Raw genomic sequence first — 20,425 nt, forward strand, 5'->3', positions numbered from 1 at the left:
AAAAAAGAAGTTTAAATGGTTTTAAAACCGTATCCTGACTAAACTTTAACATACACCAGTCTGTGATCCAATCAACATCCTCTGATCTTAACTGTTAGTCAAAATAATTAATAATTTCTGCTTTTTTACCTAAAAAAAATAGGTATTATGTCATATAAATTCGGTTTATTGACCATGAATAAAGAAAGCTTTGAAAGCTTTTTTGACAAAAACCTTTTAAAAAATAATTGCCAAAAGCATTGCAAAAAGTGACAAACAAGCCAGAAATCTTTTTATTATGTGGTGCTAATGACATTTTTCCTCAGGTATTTGGAGAAACCAACAAAAATCTGTATATTCTCAAATAGTACATTTTAGCCAGGGGTTAAAGTGTGTGTGTGTGTGTGTGTGTGTGTGTGTGTGTGTGTGTGTGTGTGTGTGTGTGTGTGTGTGTGTGTGTGTGTGTGTCTTGTAGTAAAGAGAAAGATTGGGAGAAGGAAGTTTGTGTGAGGTGGACCTGGTCACCACAGACCCAAATCTGGTCAGCTGCTGCTACTGTCATATGCTGCTGTCTCTTGATGTGGCACATTATGTTTGGCACATTGTATGGGTCACTTCTTATATCATAACAAGGTAATACAATGTGTAATCAAGTGATGACTGATTAACAGTAATGTAAATGCTAAATGCCCTAATACCTGTTGATACTACAACAATGGAAGGTATAGGCTCTTAACCTTGCAGTTTTGCACATATCCTGTAATACTCAATTTCTCCATTGCTTTGCACAAAACTCTCCAGAAAGTGCCATTTGATGGTTTATTTTTCAAAATCTTTTTCCCGGGGGGGCATACCCCCGGACCCCCCTAAGGTGAGCCCCCCCACGGAACAAATCCCAATTTTACTTCTGGTCTTTAGTTAGGTCTTTATTAGTTGTTGCAACATAAACAACATAAAGTGTAATTGTATTTGCTAAATCACCCATCAAAACGGTACTTACTGGGTGCACCGTATATTTTCCTGCTTTTTTGTCCTTAGCCAATCACATGCCTGAATAATAGTAAATAGTACAATAGTTTGTCACATTGCTTTGTGATGGAAACAATTAAAGCTATTTCACAAAAAATTATAGACAAAAGGTTTTTATACAAAGGATACTTTTGCAGACTCAAAATCAACATACATGAGCATAAAACTTTGTAAACTGTTTACTTTTAATGTAATTTCTATTTCTGTTAAGTTGAGCTGAGAATGCAATTAGCAAAGCACAGGAAGGAGAGTAGCACAATATTAAACACAGCTTGTTTTTTCAAGGCAACAGCTTCATCAGCTTTCTGAGGACATGACTGCTGAATGGATGGTGAGAAAGTGGAGGTGTCACTATTTTTAGAAGCAATAATTACTTAATTTCCTCTAATCTCACACCTTTTGATGGTGAGATTGTGGATAAGTCTTGCAGCGTAAATGAGAGCAAGGATGTTGTGCTTCATTGTTCAAAGCTCCCATTAGTGAGCCTTAACAAATCTGTTGATGTTGAATTTTGCAAAGAAGAAAATCTTCCAAGTCTAACTGCAGGAAAACTGGCAGCAAAGGTGCATGTCAATGAATGCTGTACATAAATAGTACTACTCGGTAAAGAGTTTCCGTAGCATAATGTCTTTTTTTGCCCATAATTATTCTTTTTTTTCTTTTTTTTTAAAAGCCCTCGTTTGTTTTTTTAAGAGTGGAAATTTGGCACAGGATATTATGCTTAATGTATCAGTGAAAGTATTACAGTTAGTCACCAAATTTTGCACTGGTGTACTCTTGTTTAAATACCTCCCATGTACAGTGGTTGTTGCATACTAACCGTGAAATGTACTTACAATTCAAAAGAATCTGAAACTTTCTCATATTTCTTTTCAAAGGGTAAATCTACATAGAAAATACATACAGTCAATCCAGAGGACTGTGGAGTTTGAAGGGTTGCGGGTGTCAGAAGGAGACGTTTTCGGATGCCAAGACCATCCCACTAGATTCTAAACTAATCATCAATTCATGGGAACTACTCAACTGCAATTCAGAGACATCTGTACCACAAACATTACGGACTGTGATCTTAAATACATCAGGTACAACACAATCTGCACAATACTACTTTTCAAACTGCCAACATGTAATTTTATTATGGATTTCAGAACCACTAAGCCTAGACTTTATCCCTATCATACATATATGTCACACAACACTGCAATATTCTCCATATTAAGTCATTTATGGCTATAAAAGCTATTAATAAACCATGTCATGGCATTTGTATCTGTACAAGAACCCTTAGCAAAACCCTCTACTAAGTCCCCATCGCGACACTTGTTTTCAGTGCATTTTTTAAATCTGCAAAAAGGTCCTTCAGAGACTCACCAACTAGCACACAGACCTAATGGAGAAATCACAAACAATATTAAACATTGAATAGTATCTGTGCTTTTATATGCAGCAAGAGGAAGAGCCATCTGCCAGCAAAATGATTACATAAAGCTACAAATAATGATTAGATTATACTATCAGATGCCAAAATGGTCAATTCAGTGGACTGATTTGATAAAATAGAGTTTGATCTGCCCGATTAATATGCCAAATTAAATTTATAACACATAATGGGATTATCTACATGTTGTAATCTGATTTATAAGATCAGCATTGTGTGTGCTGTACAGAGCATTTGCACGGCTGTTGAATAAAACCTCAACACTCTCTATATATTAAGTCTGAGGCGCCAATATGGGAACTCAACTTTAAAGCTGAGTTGTAGTGTCATCCCCTGAGATCCACATACTTCTGCAGTTGTGCTTCTGTAATATGAATATGATTGAGTTTAGACGCAGAGACATGGATCAGGGAAGCTCCATGAGGATGACAGCTTTAACTAATCCATGACCTGTAGCTCGTGAGCTGTAGTATCCTGCTCAGCTTTTGGAAGCAGCCGAAGCCCAAACTCCGTCCATATAAGGCCAGGTGGGGAAGACTCTGAGGCTTATCACACCCTGTGTTACTTTACTTCTCCGCCTCGCAGTCATAATACATGTGGGAAGCGTCGCTGGAGAGGGATCTGAGGACTGAGGCTTGTTCCTTGACAACCAACCACAGAATAATGATAACCTCAGAGCTGACAGACGGCTCTTCCCGCCCGATATGGACCATCTGTAATTTTAGAGACAGTTTTAGCTCAATCTAACCAGCCCTTTCTAAATATAACAAGAATAAACCGATGTGCAGAAACACTTTTCTTCCGCTAGAGTGAGAATAAATTCACTCAGGCAACCAAACCATTCCCTTTGTATAACACTGGGATGCTAGTCTCTTTTTTTAAATACTGTTCACTACTTGAAGACCCATTGTTTACAACAATCTGATAATCAAATAATACTGTAGTTAAAGTGATTCAAAATTCTCTGGAGCCAGCTCTAAATGAAATATTGCTCCTTTCTATTAGTGAAAATTTTATAATTAGGTTTTGGAATGTTGGTTATAAGTTATTTGGATATGTCACTTTGGGTTATTTTCTGATAGTCTATGGACAAATCAATCAATTAATCATGAAAAGATTCAATAAAATGGCAAATCAATAATGAAAATATGCATTAGTTTCAGCCCTAAATTGGAATTGGTCTGTCTGTCACATGTATGCTCTTCACATGGGACATTTGTGCCCCAAAATGGTTCTGCTCCCCATGCAGGAGGGGTAATTGGCAATGGGCATGCTGCCCCATATCCATCCTCTGCCATGCACTCTCCCTTCAGAGCACGCTGCTTTTATGTCTCTCTGACAATGGTGCCTCTATAAAACTAGGAAGGGGTCTGTGGGAGCTACAGTGAGATTTAATGCCAAGTAGACCAAATCTGTCTGCTCTGTAGGTCCAGGAAACAGAACCATTTGTTTTTCAGAACATCAGTAACATTTGTGGAGAAATTAAACCAAAAGAAATGCTTGCATACATAAAAATGTCACAGTACGGATCCTTGAATAAGCTGCATGATCAGTTCTATAATTATATCAAGGACCATTTGTCACACTATCATTTCAATGGTGAGTCACTGTAAATGTGCGAGTGAACAGAAAAACACCCTATTTTCTCCTACCCATCAGTGACCTGAAGACAGGACAATAGATTCGCATTCATTACTGATGATAATGGAATTACTTTCCACAATTAGCATAATGGCACATAATGGGCTCAATGGACTCTTCGTGCCACCTTGACAAAGGCTGCCTGTGAGGCGCGCTATGTAACTGCGCATGCAAGCACACTTTGTGCACTGCATACATGGTTCAGTCAGATCATGTCTCTTTTACCAACACTATCTGAAAAATAAATAAAAAATGGGTTGGTATTAGACTATACTTTGAGTCATTTTTATTTTTATGCTAAAAGAATCTGTAAAATTTCACCTGTCCTCTTATTTTAAATCACAGAGTTGTGCAGAAGAGAGGAGCATCTAGCTCGTTCATGTTGAGAAGCCACAGATTCACCCTGTATGTTCACAGGAAGCTTCATGCTATTTTGGACATGGGCAGGAGAAATACTAGATTAGTAGTGGAGTATGCAAATGGTAAGCAAAGATGTGAAATTTCGCTATTGTCATTTTCAAACTTTTTCCCATCATGAAAACTATTAGAATCCCTTGCAAGAGACAAAAATTCCACGGTCATCGTGATACATTAAGAACAAAACTAGAAGACTTCCAGGGGTTCGATTTTGGATGAAATATCACATTTAATTGCATTAATCAATATTTGTTAGTTTAAAATGGGTCAAATGACTGTTTGAAATAAAAAAGTTGTTGTGAAGAACACAAAGACAATTATTACCAACTCTGCAGCTCAACAAAACTTATTTTGGTTTTCCTGTATAGTTCTCTCTCTCTCTCTCTCTGCTCTCATCAGCCACATTTCCAGCAGAGCAGGCATAAAGCTCTGATAAACGACTGTAAAGCAAGCCAAGCACCAAAAGGACCTACTGGCAAAGTTTGTAACTACACAGTGGAGCATTTAGCAGAAGAGCCAGCTATTTTGAGTTGGTGGAGACCAAAACAGAGATAAAAAAGAAAAGAAGAGTGAATATTGGACTTACATTCATTGAGTGAGCACAAACACAACTCCAAATGAATGATAATATTGTTTCTTAAATGTTGGATGTGTAAACTATTTAACACATTGACAATATCTTTAATATTATATAATAACTTTGAGGTGATTTTATGCCAATATTGTGTTTACAGCTTCTTGTTACAGCCCACAAGAGGCCAAAAACAATTCATTTTGCTTTAAGGGATCTATGTTTGTGTAACTAAGCAGCGGCCCAAACAAAGGGTGCAAGTGCATCTGGGCAAGGCCAAATACTGCAGAGCAACCCCTTTCACATTACACTATCAATAATTGGTTTAGCTTTCACATATGGTATTTACAACTGCACTCTATGACAATGACATGCCATAAATAATCCCCAAACTTGAAACAAATGTGAGTGTTGAACATGTCAAATGGCCAAAAAAATAACACCCCTCTCTAGTTATTTTGGGAAGCATATGGCAAGGTGGAAGGTGAACAACACAGTAATTCCAGCCAGGAAACAGGAACTAACTGTTTCCCTGGATATCATAGACTCTAATGGTCTTACACATGAGGCCGGAGACATGCGCATTAGAATACAAGTTGTATTCATGAGGTTCAACCTCATGGGATGTAATTCTTGTTCCAGAGATTTGCTGTCTCCGTGCACCCAGTGCCTCTGATTCATTGATTATGAGGTAGGCCTGCGGGAACGGGAGAGGAAAACATCCCCTATGCAGCCGACAGAAAGGGGGACGCGCCTCATAAAAATGGATGTGGCACAACACACACAGTCACGCAGGAAAAACAATACATCATGTCCTCATTTCAAGCTGGGTTACATTAAAACACATTACTTAGCCGTTGCTATTTTTAAACCCCCACTCTTTCTCTGTGCTTACAACAAGCTTCTCTCCAGCTAAATGTTACAGGTCAAGCATTTTAATCTGGACTGAAGTCTTGCACTGTGAGGTCACTTAAGCAGTGGACAAAAATGGCAAAAAAGAGGTCCTGGTTGCACAGGCTGGCAGGTCTGTGCACTTACTATTTCTGCCACCATTCATATACAAACACTGGGGCAGTAGTGCCTACTTACACATGGACTCTTCTAGGAAAAGGGCACAATCCTTTAGAATACAACTGTCCTTGTCCTGCTTAAATAGTTCTAAACATGTTTAGCTATTTGGTTGCACAGCAGCAAGACAACAACAAGCAACAGTAATAAACTGTAAATAATAATAAAAGTACAGTACATTTAAACAATGCTACAGGGAGTCTAAACTAATATGAAAGCAAAACAACATCTGAAGTGTTGTGTTGTTGACACAAAGCCTCTCAGATTTTCTCTCTATTTACTGACTCACTGCAAGAGAATTGCAGAGTTATCACCATGCAGAACAATAATCTAGCACAGGATCGCAAATGGGAACTTCATGATTACTGAACCCACAAATACACAAATGTAGCTCTGTAGAATTATAAGGGATGTTTTCTCAGTGGAGCATAACATGCCTGCCTACAAATGACTAGTGTGTGTCTAAAGATGCACAGCACAGAAAATACAAGAACCAATGCAATGTAGAATGCAATGGACTGCTAGCACTATGAAAAGTGACATATATGCACATGCAAAGTCCTGTTCTATAAAACATTCCAGGTAAGCCCGCGCATATATATATATATATATATATATATATATATATATATATATATATATATATATATATACATATACATATACATATATACACACACACACACACACACACACACAAATAAAATTGCCTCAAGGGGCTTTACAATCTGTACAGCATACTTGATGAGACCCTACATCTTTAGACCCTCGATTTGGATAAAGAAAAACTTACACACAACCCCTCAAAAAATCTGTCTGACAATATAGATTGATTACTAGCCATGACTAAATTGTCTATACTTTAATTTTATTATACGGTCGGATGCTGTACACATTGTAAAGCCCCTTGAGGCAAATTTTGGACTTGTGATCTTGGGCTCTATGAATAAAATGTAACCTGTGACTCCAACATCGGTCCAAATCCACAAAGAGCGACCCCCTTATTACACATACAGACCACCAGGCCACGGCCTCCTGGTGATGTTGACATTAAGAAAATGTGAGAAACAAGACAGAAAAATAACAGCAGTGCCATTTGCGAGGGAAGAAACAAACATGAAAAGGAAGGGACAAACAAAACTGATCAGAGGATCACAGCTTAAAGAATACATGAAGTGCACTAGAGATGATTTAAAAAAAAAAAGAAAAAGGCTGCAGTGGATTCCAAGGGAAGTTTAGCATATGGCATGTGTTACAAAGCACCAACTCCCTAACTAACCAAAATGTGACCAACTTGAACACTTCAGTGACCTAACAGCTTGTTTTCCCAACTAAACATTCAGCACAAATATCATACAAATTTATACAAATGGTACATTAACATCAATGACTGAATTGAATCCTATGTAGTGCCCAGTAACAGAATCATGTAGGGCAGGCTACAGAATAGTAACATTAAAAATCCATCACAGAACCAGCATTTCTTCTGTGTTGTAATGTAATTTTATTTAAACAGGGACAGTGCACAATTGCTATTTTCTGCATAGTCCCTGTGTTCATTCAGAGAAAGGATGAACAGTCCCTTGTCTTGATAAGTTCAACAACCTTAATTTTTTTTTAGCTTTATGCATTGAAACCAATGAATAGAGAGAACTTGAATCATTCAGAAGTCACTGCTTTGTGTCCTGGACTCAGCTTCACCTTTCCCACTCCCGACGGCATCATTAAGAGAAAATAATCTCTGTGTTCATTTTATATGCCAGCACATTATAGGTTACATTTTTAGAGGACACAGTTCTTATAACAACTGCCTCATTCATAAAAGGTAAAATCGTGGGAGAAACCGCAGGGAAATGTCCGCTTGTATTCCTCACATCAAAGAGCTTTCAACAGCAGGCAATACAGCAGCCACAGAGGGTTGACCATGGGAAATGACCATTAGGTTCCTGACAGTCGATACTGAGGTCATGTGTGATCACATTACGCTTAAATCAATATCACATTTAACACCTTAGTATGAGCAAGCCATAATGAATGTCGTCATATACATTAAATATGTTCTCTAGAATAGATTTCTTATCAAGACAAAATGTCACAGTGCCCTGTGGAGTTTTCTTGTATACTAGCAAAGTGATGTTTAAGGTCATTGCTTCTCACCAAAACACATAGTGTGCATTCTTGAGGTCTGACAAACTTGTTGAAAGCATTTAGTTCCTCATAAAACATTTGCTTGCTTAAAAGTTTGAACAGCGTTGGCATTTTGTGTTTACTTTCTAGCATTCTTCTTCTTCCCTGCCTTTGCGGGCACATTGCTGTGTTGCTTGGGGCGTCAACACCACCTGTAAAGAATAAATAATATACTGTATATATAATGCATGTGCGTCCCAGGTGTGTGAGAACAAACAAAAAAGGGACCCTCTTGTAAAAATACTGTCAAAAACTCAAAGTACCTTTAAGTCTTCATACTTTTTTTTTTTTTTTATACTCGTCACATTAATGTGAATGCAGTATTTTTGTATGTATATTTAAAAGGGAAATTGTAGCTCAGGGGCAATGATTAATTAATGGATGATGGACACCGCATACAGTTGATGTTAACTCTAACAAACATCATCATCATCTGTTGGATGAAACATTTCATCTGGCACTATCCTGTGGGTTGGAAAGGTTTTCATAGACCCAAGAAAGACATATTTCACTCAAACCTTAGAGACAATGAAGTCTTTGAAAGAAGTGAGAACATGAAAAATCACCAAAACTCTAGTCACAGAGTTCTCAAAACACAACAGCAATATGCAAGAGACGTTTTCGGTGTGTGCTCAGCACTGGGCCAAATATTCTCCAAAACAGTGAAGGGATGCAGTAGATGCTATCTTTCGAGGCTTTATAGCTTAATGTGTTATTTCACACAACTTGCAGAGTTTTGCAAATGCAAACTAAATTTATTTCACTTCCTTTGAGGTGGCAGCAGAAATCGCTCAGATAGAACCTGGTCACATAAAACCGAAACGACACCGCTACATATCACTAGTGTTAGGCGAGAACGTATGTTTTTGCAATTTAGGCGTCCCTTTAATACAATTGCAAATTATAAAAAAAAATATATTCTGCAAAATAATTCATTTGCTGACGCTAAGGCTGACATTAAGGATAATGGGATTCCTCTCCTGGAGAGATTAAATCAAAGAACCAACATCATTGTCAATAAGCCCAACTGCCTGACCGCATGACCAGGCTGAGGAGAAGCTATTTTAAGGTGGTGACTGCAAACACTAAACAATACAGTACAGAAAATGTGAAACAGCAAAACCATGTCGCATGTAGAGAAATTTTATGTTGTCCTCTCTGAATGTTTTTTTTAATGTGCTCTATTAATAAAGTGACTTAATATTAAAATGTGTGTGGGTTACTTCCTGGGTAAATTATATATTGCCTAATATTGTATATCAGTAACTAAGTCAGTTCTCAGATGCCTTAGTGAGAAAAGTACAATGTGTTTTTCAAAACAAACCGCAGGGTCACATCATAACTTTAAGCATCATCACCCAGTAATGTTAACAATTCAAATGACCACAGACTTAACGAGGGTGAGACATGAAATGACACACATAAATAAGCACCATGTCTGGCAGTAATCAAGACCCAGGATTCAAATGCCACATGAAATGGGTAAGATTTCAATACTATCTGAAATCCCAAGCGACCATGAAAATCCATTTAAAACTGACGATGGCAGGGGTGTAACTTTAGACAAGAGATGAGTGTGATCAAAATCTGAATTGAGTTCTGAACAATGATGGGGACGGACTCTCCCTTTACCTCAACCCTCATGCTTTTCAATCACAGTCAATGGCACAGCTGCTGGAAAGGTTTAAGATCTTTATTTGTAAAATACATTACAAAAACAATTACAGACGTGGCAGTCATTGCTGGCAATGAAATTATTGGCCTTCAAGCTTTCCCAACAGTACATAAAATGTAGGGTGAGGCTATTTGCACCCCTGGTACAATTAGCAGTGTATGCTATTTGCACCCCTGGTATAATTAGCAGTATGCTATTTGTACCCTGGTGCAATTAGAAGTGTATGCTATTTGCACCCCTGGTACAATTAGAAGTGTATGCTATTTGCACCCCTGGTACAATTAGCAGTATGCTATTTGTACCCTGGTGCAATTAGAAGTGTATGCTATTTGCACCCCTGGTACAATTAGAAGTGTATGCTATTTGCACCCCTGGTACAAATATCAATGTATGCTATTTGCACCCCTGTGCATTTACAGTACCTTGGCATATATTTACACACAGTTATCCATACTACTCATGTATTACACCTTTTTGGAATATTATCGCCCTGACATTCTTACCCTAACCATAACCATCCCACTCCTCTTGCCTAAACCTAACCAACCCAACCAGAGCAGGCATATTCATGAGTCTTCCCCTACCACCCTGCAAAAAAAAAAAATACGCGTTCGCGGGTCCTGACTTGCGCAATTGCATGCAAATTATCCAAATCCAAATTCAGGAAGTTGAACAACATTTTACCACTTGGTTTCTTGGTTTCTTCAAGCCTCGGTTGCTAGGTAACCATACTGTATACAAAAAAATAGGTACTAACTAACAGTTGTATGCTTTCACTGAAGACAGAAAGCGCAACTGTAGTATCCATTTTCCACTAGAAATTCAATTGTTATAAACTTTAGAGACAAAACTTCCCTAATATGCCAGTTTCTGCGGTCATGGAAGATGAACGTCCGCCATGATTTCGGTGCACGCGAGCAACGTTTTTTTGTTGTTACGTCACAGGGTGTAAATAGCTCAGCTGTGTGGCCGAGGCTATTCGTACCGGGGGTGCAAATAGACACTCCGTAACCGTAAAATGTAACGTGAATATCTAAGGACACCTATCACTGCAGCAATTATTTTATAATAATTGCAATAATTGTAGCGCTCAAACTACAGTCATCTACCATGAACGTGTGCTTGCTTCTATGTTATTGGTAACTATTAGGTCTTGTGCAGCAAAAGTTGAGCCTGGTTCAACCTTTTTTTGCAAGATGACCCTGTTTTTTTGACAGAGCCCCCTGCATTGGGGCCCCTACTGCGTCGCTGGACTGGCCTCATTCAAATAAATGACGTTTTTCACATAGGGCTAAAGTCGGTCTGAACGCAGCCTACGAGAGAAGTAAACGCCCGGCCTACTTTCATACTTCTGAAAAACCTGGCCGATCACTGTGTAAAAAGTCGGAGGTCAGTTTCTGAAAGTTACAAAATTCATTAGAACCTGACCTCCCCACTTGTTAGGTTAAAGTGTCAGACGCTGTTCAATGATTTGACATGCACTTTGTTTGAAGCAAAGAGTACAACTTTATGATAACCTGTCAACATTTAATCTAAAACTACTACAGTAAGGCCTAAATTGTTTAATGCCAGAATGTTCTTCAAACAGTTCAATGATCAGCAATTGTATATGTCAACTAACTAAAATTCATTCATCATTAACTGTAGGCTGCTGATAAACTTCCCAATATCTAGCACTACATACTCATGGCCCTAATCATGTAGCCACATGGCATTAAGGAAGGTGATGATCCTCCTACTCCTCATTGGACACTCAACCCCAGCATCCTAGAAATAACCAACAGCAAAGATCCTCTTTACCTCCTGAATTCCGGTTAGATCTCATGTTGAGTGCTGAAGGGTTATAAACACAATATGGAGTGTATGATGCACATGAACGGTATCTAGTTAGGAACACCCATCACTCTTAATGGTAAAGACTATAATTCTAGTGGCCTGACAGTTCCCAGAATAAGCAGAAAAGAAAATGTCTTAAAGTGCTCATATTATGCTTTTTGGCTTTTTCCCTTTCCTTTATTGTGTTATATATCTTGTTTGTGCATTTAATAGGTTTACAGAGTGAAAAACACCAAAGTCCACCCCAAAGGGACTTACCCCCTCCTACAGATAACACTGTTCACAAACTGCTCCAAACAGCTCTATTGTAGTCCAGCCTTTACTTCCGTGACAAACGTGCCTCACTTTGTAACACACGCTATAGCTCGCCTAGCTGCTAGCGTGGCACGCCCTCATACTCTGCTTCTGACTGGGTAGTTGTCCTTACCTATATACTGCGCATGTGCGACTCCCAACAAAGATGGAAGAGGTGAGATGTCTCACTCTGTAGCTAAAACAGAGAGCTCAACACACAGGGTGAAAAGAGGAGCTGCAGCAATGTGTAGTACAAATCAAATATAGTGTTTTTTGAAAAGTAAACCATGTAAACCTATTCAGGTACAAGCTCTAAATACATTTGTTTTCCAAACGTCTTTTTATTAAAGCATACGATTTAACATACATTTCACTTGTAAATTCTGAGAATCTTTTTTTACAACAAATTAAAAAAAAACACTTATATACTAACACTATATACTAAACTTTATACTAAACAGAAAACACTTAATAAGAAGCCATTGTCAGACTCAATAATGAAGTGGTAAAAAAATGGTCATTAATAGGAGTATACTATAAAACCGTAGCAAGCACTAACAACAAAAATCATCACAAAACTGAGCTAGTCAGCAAAAACCAGAATCGCATTATTATAATAACAAGCTCTCAGTGGAATTACCTCGCTGGTCGAATAAATCCATATTAAAAGATGTGTACCATAATTATTTTTAATGCCCCCTGCAAATTATCCACCATGAGTCTGAATTCCTACATAGCAAACAAAAATGATTAAAGTTAATGAATGTCAGATGAGCAGAATGAAGCAATGAAGCCCAACAGCAAAGTGTTGCTCAGCTCGCAACAGTGGGAACACAACAAAGTGGAAACTATCCATCAGTTTTACATTTCACTGTCAAAGAATCTGCCCGTTTATTACAGCAACAGGCAAAAACAGAAAAAAAGGGGACGTATTCTCTTTAATACACATGCAAGTTGTTTAAAAAAAGATTCTCAACTCAAGTGAAAGCATTAGTTTTCCAATGCTTTCAACCACATCTCCCAGTATTTATTAGCAGATAAAGTTTGCTCTGTCACAAGTTGCACGCTTATTCAAAACAGCACTTGGGTTACAAACAATGTAACACTAAACCATAGGTTTCGTTTAAAGTGCCCATATTATGAAAAAATCACTATTTCTGGGATTTGGGGTGTTATTTGTGTCTCTGGTGCTTCCACACGCATACAAACTTGGAAAAAAAAAACATCCATGCTGTTTTGAGTGAGATACGGTTTTCTGAATGGCTTCAGTCTCCGGGTGAGCTGTTCAAAATCTGCAGGGCTTTCTACGTCAGTAGCCGAGACAAAGTGGCTAACTGTAGCATGCTAGCATGCTAGCTCGTTCTCAATGGCAAAACACTGCTACAACACACACTAGTTCACCATAATCTACAAAATAACTACTTACATGTCCCTGTTCTGCAGCTATTCTACGCAAAGTTGGAAGTGCGCCCTCGTTTAGAAAAAGTCTCCCGGCTAATCCTGCCTTGTACTACTGAAGTTGTAGAAACAAACAGCTAGATGATGTGATCCTTACCTAGCTACTGCACATGTGCGCCTCCTAATAAAGATGGGATAGAATTGCGATGCCTCACTCTGTAGCTAAAACAGAAACCTGAACACACAGAGTGAAAAGAGGAGCTGCAGCAATGTAGTACAACAAAAATATGGTGTTTTTTGAAAATTAAACCATGTAAACCTATTCTGGTACAACCTCAAAATACAATTATCAACCTGAAATGAGCATAATATGGGCACTTTAAAGAGTTAGGATTTTTTTAAGTGGAGTTGTTGTTGGAGAAGGAGGCAGGAGTCCTGACACTGAAGCTAAGCAATGTACTGATGTGGACGGCGGCTGCAGCAAAACACATATTAGCCACCTAAAAAAGGCCCACCTAAAAAAAAACACACACAAAAAAAAAATCACTATCAGTGTATCTAGACATTTTTCACTGCTTTACCTTGCCGTCAGACATCCCTTCCGGTGGGGAACTAAAGCCATTATATCCATCTATGTTGTCTTCAAAGCCACCAGACCCCTTTGACAAAAACAGTAATTTAACCTCGCAGAACACGGTAGCTAGCGGCTGGCCTGCCGTTGCCTCGATCGGTTACTTTTTTCTAATAATACTACGTTTGGGTTATTGTGTGACTTCGCTGTTAGTGGGGTTAGTTTGGATTCACCAGTATCAATCTGACTCAGAGCTTTAGACTCTGTTTGAAAGTGATCCGTTTTTATAATACAATTGACTGTATCAAATGCATCGAAACAGTGAACGATTTTTAACACAATTGCTTCATATTGATTCAAGGCTTTAGTAGGCTATGTCTCCTCATTACAACATGGGATATGGGAGGAACAGGAGTGTCCATTAAGTTGACGATAAAACAAACTTAAAAATTACATTCAACATTCGGACATTCAGATATTAACACCAAGGACTAAAGCAGGGGTCCTAGTGCACCCTCTGCCAGCACACGTGTGCAAACGCATGAGCTGCGTTCACAAACGCCGATACAGAACGCCGTCTGCCAGCCATTATGTGCAGGCGCATGGAGCCAGCTGGCAATATAAAACTATATTAAGACTTAACAGCAAAAAACAGCGAGGTGGTGAATTATGAACTAATGGGCTTTCCATATTACACTGCTTGTTGTGATGATGGCCTGAGTGCCGGTTGCATCACTACAGTGTTATTTTTTATCATAAACAGTAACAAAGAGAAGAAATAGTTCCATCTATTTTTATCTAAATTATCAGAGCAACAACTTTAAGATCTTTTAAACTACTGTATTTTCAAGTATTTTTGCGCAGCATCTCTAATTTTAGAAAAACACACAGTACACATATCCACTGTGTGAACAGAAAAACAACACAGTGCAGAGGGGCAATGATGAAGTGTTCTACAAGCTGTCTTGTCTCTCAGTTTGACTCAGAACACAAAATGATGTGCAGGCAGTCCATGGCTGGACACACACACACACACACACACACACACACACACACACACACACACACACACACACACACACACACACACACACACACACACACACACACACACACACACACACACACACACACACACACACACACACACACACACACACACACACACACACACACACACACACACACACACACACACCTGGGGAAGTACTGCGAGGAGGTGGATGGTGTTTGTGAAATAGAATCTGTTGCTAAGTTACAGAGTACTGAGCACAGTTTTCTAGAGTCACAGGGGAATGCGTCAGCAGTGGTTTCTGAAAGGTACTCTGGCTTGCCCTGCATCCATGTTTGGTTAAAATTTGATTTCCAAAACAGCAGCATCCTCTGTCACACTCCTCAGCCTCTGGGTGCTTACATTGTCTAAATTACGAAAGCAAACCATAGTTTAAGCAATATATTTCCCACGCTGCCTAAGGGACAGGGAAGAAATAATTAACCCAGCGATGTGAAATCTAATGTTGATTCTGATTTAGACACTTTTTCCGACTTTTTTTTTTTTATCTCTTCACTCTCGAGTACATGGAGCTTGTCCTGCAGGGGAGGAAAGTGGTTAAAAGTCTGTCCACAGGGGCTGAGTCTCACAGGGAAATTAAAAGCATGGCTAGAAGCAGGTCAGGACCAGGAGGGATGGGTTTCAGAAGGCAGGTAAAGGGAAAAGAGATGATGAGAACATCTACTTTGAATTTCCACACATTACGAGCAATTCAATTACACAGACAGAAATCCGTGGTACCACTGGAATCCTGCCAACTGTGACTGGTCCGCTTACACCTCCTCCTCTTTGAATTTGGACAATTTGGATAGAGGGCAGAGAAGAATATTATAATAATAATAATAATAATAATAATAATAATAATAATAATAATAATAATAATAATAAGTTTATTTGATATAGTACCTTTTACAGACAAAGTCACAAAGTGCTTGACATGATAAACATTTGTAAAAAATACAGTACAATCCAACAGAAAATAAACAAGAGAAAAAAGAAAATAATTATTGAATGACCGATGAAAATCATTTCAACGATTAAAACCTAAAACCCAAAGTTTGCAAACAACAGTCAAAAGCAAATTTAAACAAATTGGAGTTAAACCAGTAAGAGAATGGAAGCAGGGCTTTTTAACTAAACCCAGGAAACAAACTCAGGAAGAAAGTCAGGAGTTCCTTTAACCCACTCGTGTTTGCATTTCCACAGAGTCTCATGAATTGTTAAGATTAGGAAAGATAAACCAGTAAGAGACTCTGCTGTGTATTGTGGACATTGTCATCTCTGAGGGATTTGAGCAAAAATAAGAAAACTGCAGCTGAAAGCTATACTCACAACGGCAGAGAGAAGTGGCAATGAAAACGTTATTATTAGACTCATGCTTCATCTTAAAATATACTGCCAACTTTTACAAGTTTAACTAATGTAGAGTTGTCCCTGTAACAGTTGTACAATGTATTACTAAAAGAACAACTGTATGAAGGTTGAAACTGAAAGTGAAAACATTATCCTAGTTGTGCACAGTTGTGATTTCCGGTACAAACGTTCAGGCTAAAATGAAATAGAGCATCAGAAAAGGTTACAAGGTTGACTTGGGGAAACTCAGCATATATACTGGTGGCACACGCAATCTCACATAAACAGCAGTGGTCTAACTAAGAGACTAGCCGAGTGCTATGTAAACAGGGGAGAACAGATATGCTAAAAACAACAGCATGGTGAGGAAAGAAACACAAATACAGCAGCTCGTTCCCACAAGCTCACATCAACACATCAAATGACAATGCGGCTTTCACAGAAAACACAAATAGATACAGGGTCACATGCCATTCACACAGAAAAACTAAACTATTAGCCTGGTTTTTGCTTATATAACCAAACAGACTCTGCATCCTTTCCGGTGTTCAACACATTCTTTGCACATTAATGATGACTGAATAAGTAGTCGTGACTGTGCCATGTCATAAGACTGTTCATGCACTTTCACTGAGTTGTTAAACAGTGTGCAACTTAATGTTCTCTTCCTAAAGTTGGATACACTACTATAGTGTGGGACATCATTCTTTCTTTTTCTAATTACTGGAGCACGTCTGTTTTTAAATATCTCATGTATGAGCTTCTTTAAGGCTTCAAAAGTAGGACTTACATAATATTTATTTATACAATCGAAGCATTTGAGAAAAAGTATAGCGAGACCACAATGTTACATCCATATGTGATTATTGAGCATCTCATTACAAAATCATGGGCATTATTCAGACGAAAGAGAATTACTCCCGATGTCCTCCCTATGCGGCTGTGTTGCATTTTGGCTCCATCATTGCTTACGGAGAGGATCCGTTGCCACTCTAGTGTGAATGGGAGCATCTCACTTGTGGCAATCTAGGTGTATTTTTGCCGGACCAGCATCTCTGACGAGAAAATTTCATTTGTTGACAACTTTGTCTTTACAGACAAATAAATTAGTTCTTCTTGTCTAAACTCTGTGCAGTAGGGCATTGCCATGTTAAAACAGGAAAGGGCCTTCCTCAAGCTGTTGCCACATAGATGAAGGTACGCTATTGTCTGAAATACCATTGTATACCATAGTATTAAGATTCCCCTTTGGTAGAACAAAGGGCCTAGCCCAAACCATGAAAAACAGTCCCAGACCAGAAGTACAACAAAATACGTGGACGGGCGTCTCCACGTACTTTTGGCCATAGTGTGTTTAAATATTCAAGGATAAACATTTTGAGTTGAACCAACTAATTTCAGGGAGGTCTTTAGATGCAAAATACATTAACAACGAGCAACTATCTCCTTATTCATTCTGACGTATTTATAAAAGCACTTAGTCTAGAAGAGCCACGTTGCTAAAGAAAAAGGTTTATGAGCAGCATAAGGCCTGATAAAACACACACACACACACACACACACACACACACACACACACACACACACACACACACACACACACACACACACACACACACACACACACACTAAGTTGTCGGACTTATTAGATGATGCAATTAATACCTTTAGAAATGGTGGAAAATAAAACCCATTTGGGTAAGCACCTTTATTACAGACAAAGTCCAGCAGCCCTGTAGACATTTTTGAAAGTAATATTGATGTTGTAAAAGTACTACCAGAGGCATTTAGAGTTTATGAGGAACATGTAGGCTCAGAAGCACATTAAAACAGTATACCCTGAAACTATCGACTGTAAGCGTATTACAAGTCCTGATGAAATAAAACAAACAACCTGAAATCACTTAGTCTTTTCAAAGAAAAGGGCAAACACCTAATTCCAAAATTTAACAAGCAGTTTGCCCTTTCATTTATAATAAAATAAGTCGTAAATATGATTAATATCTGTGGTTAGAAAAGTGATTTAAGGCCACCATTAGGAGGTTGAGAGTATGATTTATATTAGCTGCATATCTAAGCTGTCGCTTAAAGACAACAGATGAAGTATATAACCAAAGATGTCAGATAGACATCCTCTGCATTCTAATGTGCTCTCAAAAAGGTCATTGCGTGGAAGAGTGTGGGACAGGAATACTATAATAAACAGTCACACAATCCATCCTGACAGGAAACCACTGTGTAACAATTAGACAAATATTTATCCCTATTGAACTGCTGAGAGCTATGGTGTGATGCATTATCACACACACACACACACACACACACACACACACACACACACACACACACACACACACACACACACACACACACACACACTTAATTCTTGATTAATAGAATTGATTAGTATTGATTAATAGAATATAACTGATTAATGACATGTAATAGAAAATGGTGACAGTATCCTGAAGTTTGATGGTGAAGGACAAACTTCAGACCATCCATACCATTTCTTCTCATTTGTAATCTACAAATGACTCCGAACCACAGTCCAATATAACCAAGCCACAGCCTCTGTAATTATATTCACCTTTAATCACATTTCTTTCTGATCCATGTGTCTAATATTTTCAAAGAAACCCCACCCAACGTCAACGGCAAAAAAAGAAAATCTGACTGTAGTTTGTATAGATGGACTTGTGATATACAGTAGTTGTCTGCACACCTGAGGAGCAACAAATGGAACCCCATATGGTAAAGTTCCCATGACAACCAGCAGCTATATCCTATATAGCAAAGTCTTTGTCCAATAATCACAAGTGCAATTTGTCAATCCAGTCATTTACAAAAAGGGACCTTAAGAAGAATTGATCATTTTCTCTCTTGCCTCTTGGAGAGTCTGTGCATGCCACTGCTGTGAGGAACGTGTTTAAACTGCACTTTTAACACTGCACTGCCCAATAGATCCGCTAATACGGTACAGGTCACTTATTAACATACTTGTCATAGTTTCTTGGGATCCTATTTGACAGAGAGAGAAAACAAGTTCAGCAGCAGGAAGCCTAAAAAGTGTTCTGCTGTGCGTTATTGCGCACAGTGAGTTATTGCGTGTGTCTTGGTGCAGCTCGACATAAAACTTTATAAGCAAACATACCTGTTTCCACAGAACGCTGTCCATGCCGTTCAACATCCAAGAAACAGCCACGTGGATTGCGGAAAGGATAACTCCAGTGATGACTGCGGCGCGCATCCTGACGGGCAGCAGAGTGTAGATGACATGGATGAAGAACACGGTCCACCAGATCCCCTCGGAGGCACTTCTGGGCTGCACGAGCAGCACTCCGACCACCTGGATCACCAGCACCAGCAGGATGACCACATAGCACACAATCCACATGTGGTCCTGGTGAAAGCCGTTCCTGTTGCAGACCACCATAAGAACGAGTGTTAGGAAGATGGCCACGGAAAATACCACCACATAAGTTATGCTCGGCCTGGCTGATCCACTGGAGCAGTGGAAGCCCAGCATGACCGTGAAGACCAGCACCAGCACTGCCATGAGCATAGTTAGACTGCTCTGGTTGAGACGGAAAAAGTAGCGCTGGTAGAGACGCTCCAACTTGTCCGAGTGGAATTTCTTGGATTTGAAAATGTGCATGACGCTGATGCAGCACGCCACTAAAGAAAAGTTCACTTCGGGCATGACCTCCTCCTCCTCGGTCCTCGGCTTGCCTCTCCGGTCCTCCAGACCTAGCTCCACAGACTTGGGTCTCACCTCGCCGTCTGGACGTTTAGGGGACGCACGGTTTTTGTCTCGGCTCTCCTCGCCATGGTCCTGCCAAGCCGACCTGGACCTGAAGCTGACCCTGCTGACGGTCGTTGTGGCTCGCCCGGGCTGCCGCTGGTCCAGATCATCC

General features: G+C 39.1%; 1 protein-coding gene across 1 annotated transcript in view; it reads right to left on the reverse strand.

Moving 5' to 3' along the window:
* adcy5 (adenylate cyclase 5) overlaps nt 1–20,425 on the reverse strand; it is an 81,110-nt gene that overhangs the window by 59,946 nt on the left and 739 nt on the right. Inside the window, exon 2 of the mRNA XM_039818318.1 lies at nt 19,663–20,425. This exon is cut by the window's right edge and continues 86 nt beyond it. Coding sequence (XP_039674252.1) covers nt 19,663–20,425 — 763 coding nt within the window. The remainder of the gene's footprint in view (nt 1–19,662) is intronic.

This window comes from Perca fluviatilis, chromosome 12 (assembly GCF_010015445.1).
Source record: "Perca fluviatilis chromosome 12, GENO_Pfluv_1.0, whole genome shotgun sequence".
Lineage (NCBI taxonomy): Eukaryota > Metazoa > Chordata > Actinopteri > Perciformes > Percidae > Perca > Perca fluviatilis.